This window comes from Malaclemys terrapin, chromosome 4, assembly GCF_027887155.1.
Source record: "Malaclemys terrapin pileata isolate rMalTer1 chromosome 4, rMalTer1.hap1, whole genome shotgun sequence".
Classification (NCBI taxonomy): domain Eukaryota; kingdom Metazoa; phylum Chordata; order Testudines; family Emydidae; genus Malaclemys; species Malaclemys terrapin.
Genome location: NC_071508.1, coordinates 41,788,635 through 41,792,836, shown reverse-complemented (window position 1 = coordinate 41,792,836; position 4,202 = coordinate 41,788,635). Strand labels below are relative to the sequence as shown.

Below are 4,202 nucleotides of genomic sequence, written 5' to 3'. Positions count from 1 at the left end.
ACTGTGCATGTAGCAGGGGGGTGGGGGGAACCCATAGTCCCCAACTTCTTTCAGAACAGTGCTAGGTGGAAGGTGGGGAGAAGGATGAGGAACAGGAGGGCAGGGACAGAGTGTGGAGATAAAGCAGAGAGCACTGTGGGAGGAGGTCAGAGTCTGGGGCCAGAGCAGAAGTGAGCATGAAATGAAGAAATTGAAGGAGAAGGGAAGAGTAAGGGAATAAAAAAAAAAAAAAAAAAAGGGCTACACTAGGTCCAAGTGGAAAGAGGAGCACACAGATATTTCAGTGCCTGGGTAAGGTCAGATCCTCTCCTGTTTGGAGGTAGCCAGGACACTTTGGATACAGCAGACTGAACAGGTAGTGATAATACACCCTCAGTACATGCTTAGGACAAGGCCCAGGGAGGAGTCAACCTAGTCTCACACCAGACTCCCCGCTGACAGTAACCACATAGTTCAGACTCTACACTGGTGACATAGGAGTTGTGCCTCATTCTGGGCCAATTGAACATTCTCACCTAGGTTTGGGGTAGCCTTGCTCACAGCACATTAATGTCATTAGCTGAGGGGGCAAGACCACCATGACACCTCTCACATAAAGACATTTCTGTTCTCTGCCTGCCTTGTATCAAGACGGTCCTTCTCCCCACTCCCCTGCTGTAGGATTGTGGAAATACCAGTTTTCTGCAAGGGCCTCCCTTCCTCCAGATCCTATTACTGGTTGTATTATGGGAACATCTGAAGGCCCACAATTGATATTAGGGCCCCATTATACAAGGCACTTAGATAAGTAGACAAGAAAGAGGAATAATTATCCCTATTTTATAGGGGAGGAACTAAGGCAGAGATTAAGGCTCTAGGGAGGGAGGTGCCTAAATACCTTTGAGGATCTGGGCCTAAATGACTTGTTCAAGAGAGCACAATGAAGCCTGTATCCAGGGCTGCCCCTGTAGGTGGTGCGGGGCCCAGTACGGAAGTGACAATCCATCATGTCTGGGACCGCCTGCACCCAGCACCAGCCAATCACATTGGTGGCCTACAGGGCCCAGAGCGGTTGCCCCGATTTGCCATACCTAAGGGACGGCTCTGCCTGTATCAGAATCAGGACTGAAACCACATCTCCTGTGGCTAAGGCACTAGACCAGGACACAAGACCATTTTTCTCTAAATCATACAGACCAGAGCTGGATTCCTTATTACAATCTACTGCATAAATAGGACTCACAAGAGCCAGATAGTCTAATAAACTTGTATTTCATATATCAAAGATTATACAAATCACCAATCTGAATAAATATTCTTTAGCAGCAACACACAAACCAAGTGCACCAAGTGAAGCCTGTAGCACAGAAATCCAGTCTCAGTGAGCCAGACCCCACTCCTCATTTCCAGGTTCAGCTGCAGCTGGAGGGGAACTAGCAGGGGACAGCTCTCTTTCTACTCACAGACTTTTTATTGGTTTTCTTGGTCAGAAGCAGCTTCTCAATTCTGGGCGGGACACCTCCTTGGGGAATAGTCACATGGTTGAACAGTTTATGCAGTTCGTCGTCACACTTAATGCCCAGCAGGATATGCCTTGGCATGATGCGTTGGTACCCCTTTGCCTGGGTCACATACCCTGCTGCCTCCAGCACTTCAGCACTCAGGTACTGTAGCACAGAGGCCAGGTAGACTGCAGCACTGGGGCTTATTCTCACTGCATAGCGCCCCTTCTTCAGGTACCGGTGGACACGGCTCACGGGGAATTGCAAACCAGCCCTCTTTGACTGGGATCTTGAAGACCAGGGCTTTGCCTTCCTCTTGCCGTGTCCAGACATTCTGTCAATAGGCTGGAAGAAAGAGTGAACCGTCACCCAGTGCTGCATTGGCACAAGAGACAGGAAACTTGGGAGCATGCGTGTTAAACTAGATAGAAGCCCCAGTAGGAACAAACCAACATTCCAACACTCTAAACATGGTGAAATGGTTGGTGGAGAACAATGTAGCAGCACAATTACTATTACTCTTCACCTTGGAAGCAGGAAGGATGTTGTACACCATGGGATCGGTTGGTCACAACTCATAACCTGTGCAATAAGTGAGAGCCTTGGTCAGTAGCACAGGAAGTTAAAGGGTAAGTGTCCTGGGCAGTAGCTTTCATTAGAGAAGTTCTGGTGTCCAAGGCTGGGTACCAGCTATTGTCCAGTATGTGAAGGAACAGGTATTGCTCTTCTGGTCTGTGCCCTTCGCAGGGGAGAATAGTTTATCTGCCCCAACCCTTCTTTTTCACAGCTTCTCTGAACACCTACTGCACCACCGTCCTGTAGAGGAGCCCAGATAGGTTGTGAAGTTCATACTTTGAAGGCCTTCCCCTTTGCTGGGGACAGTTTCCCATGTGGCTGAGCAAACAGGCTATCAGTAGGGACAACAAAGCCACAGGGGTGGAAGAGTCTGCTTGGAAAGCTGAGGGGTTAGGCTCTTCCTGTAGATTTTAATCTGTTTTTCCTCCCTCCCCCACAAACCAAGAACCTACATCCCTCCCCATCCCATAGCCATACTAGCCAGACAAGCCATATTTAAGTCTAGTTCAGACACACACAGTGCTCTTGGAGAGTTGTAGACTGGGACTTCTAGTGCTTTTTGCTGACCCATCTGTGAAAGGAGGGCTTTTCGATTACAGCAGATGGCCTGAGAAGAGGTTCCCTTGCCCCTTTGATCTTTCTTGATCAGTAGCTATTTTTGCTATGGGAAAGGGGCAGATGCTTCAGGGGTTTCAGCTGCTGCACCCAGCAATGACCAAGGTGGAACCACACCAAGGCTTATTTGTGACACCTGGGGGTGCCACTCATTACACTGCCTTGGAGCAGAGCTCGAGACCTATGTTTGGGGCTCTTACATTGCCAGAGACAGACATTAGGAGCCACTAATCAGCATAACACCTGGTTGAGGGGGCACTGTAAGACTGAATATGCAAAACCATGGTCTCACCCTACACCTTGGAATTTGAAAGCCCCCAGAGCCTTGTTGATATGATATCTTCTGTAGTAACTAGTTATAGGATAAAGATGGGTAACAATTTGTGTGTGTGTGGGGGGGGGGGGGGGGGCGGGAACTCTGAACGCCTATGTTAAGCCATGGAGCATGCCCGCTATGAACCAAGGTGAAAATTTCAGATTTGGATGGATTTGAGCAGCTCACTCGGAGCACTCATAAGCAGCACCCAGAATTACAGGTTATTAGAGGAATTGCCTATACAGAGCTCACTGGGTTTAAAGAGTTAGTTGAAGGTGAAAGAAAGAAAGAAAGAAAGAAGCCACACCACTTAGTTAGGCACTCAACATAAGAGCATAAGCCTGAAGTGCAGACTCAGTTCAAGATAGCTGTTCAGTTAGCAAGCACATAGTACCATCTCACCAGCCACCATACATACTCACCTTTACACAGACCACACTTTTACTGGTTCACTAGTGTCGAGGTGAAGTTCTGTCTGAGCCAGCAGAACTATGCTAACAGCATTCTCTCTAGCAGGAGTTTGACAGCCATATCCCAAGTCAGAGTTTAGGGAAGAATGCTATGCCTGCTCCCTTTGGCAACAAAGAATATTACAGCAATCCACAGCAGTAGCTTTTCACCTTACAAATCCTTTTCTTGATGGCTTTCCTGTTGCTTATTAAATCCCTCCCAACATCATACTACCCCAGGACAGAAATCTTCTCCCTAGAGAACACAATTTCTTCATGCAAAAGAACTAAAGAAAAGACAAGAGTAAGTCAATATGTCACCTCTAAGGTTTTCACACCATTTCCTTCCAGTAGCCTGTTGTCTGAGCCAACAAATGTTTCAGGAGGTAGCTTTCAGCTGGTCCTTTTTAACTTTCTCAGCACTAAGTGCCTCATTAGCTCCACTTCCATAATACTTAGTCACCAGCACCTGGATTACTGACTACCCATTCATCTTTTCCCCCCTACCCCCCCTCAACTCTAGGAGAGGTAAAGGGAGATGGTAAGTAGAGGAAAATATTAAAAAAACCCAGACTGAGCTGGTCAATTTGCTGATTGGGAAAGAAGAAGTTGTCAATGGTTTGCTGTCAAACTGTGAGAATGTATCTAGTGGGGTCTTGCAAGGGTCTGTCCTGGGTGTGGTACTATTCAATATTTTTCCTAATGACTTGGACAATGGGTTGGAGAGTACGTTTATAAAACATACAGATAACACCAAGCTAGGAG

The 4,202-nt window shown here is 47.3% G+C and overlaps 1 protein-coding gene across 1 annotated transcript; it reads right to left on the bottom strand.

The window, feature by feature from the left end:
• Window positions 1-1,302: 1,302 nt before the first annotated feature.
• LOC128837008 (late histone H2A.1-like) lies at window positions 1,303-3,807 on the bottom strand. Its single transcript, XM_054027804.1, has 2 exons — window positions 3,759-3,807; window positions 1,303-1,826 (listed from the first exon to the last, which is right to left on the bottom strand). Exon 2 carries the CDS (start codon window positions 1,812-1,814, stop codon window positions 1,413-1,415), a length of 402 nt encoding a protein of 133 aa, XP_053883779.1. The 5' UTR covers window positions 1,815-1,826; window positions 3,759-3,807; the 3' UTR covers window positions 1,303-1,412.
• Window positions 3,808-4,202: the final 395 nt, after the last annotated feature.

Excerpts from the sequence above, each read along its gene's own strand:
- LOC128837008 (XM_054027804.1), bottom strand. The coding sequence starts at position 1,814 with ATGTCTGGACACGGCAAGAGGAAGGCAAAGCCCTGGTCTTCAAGATCC.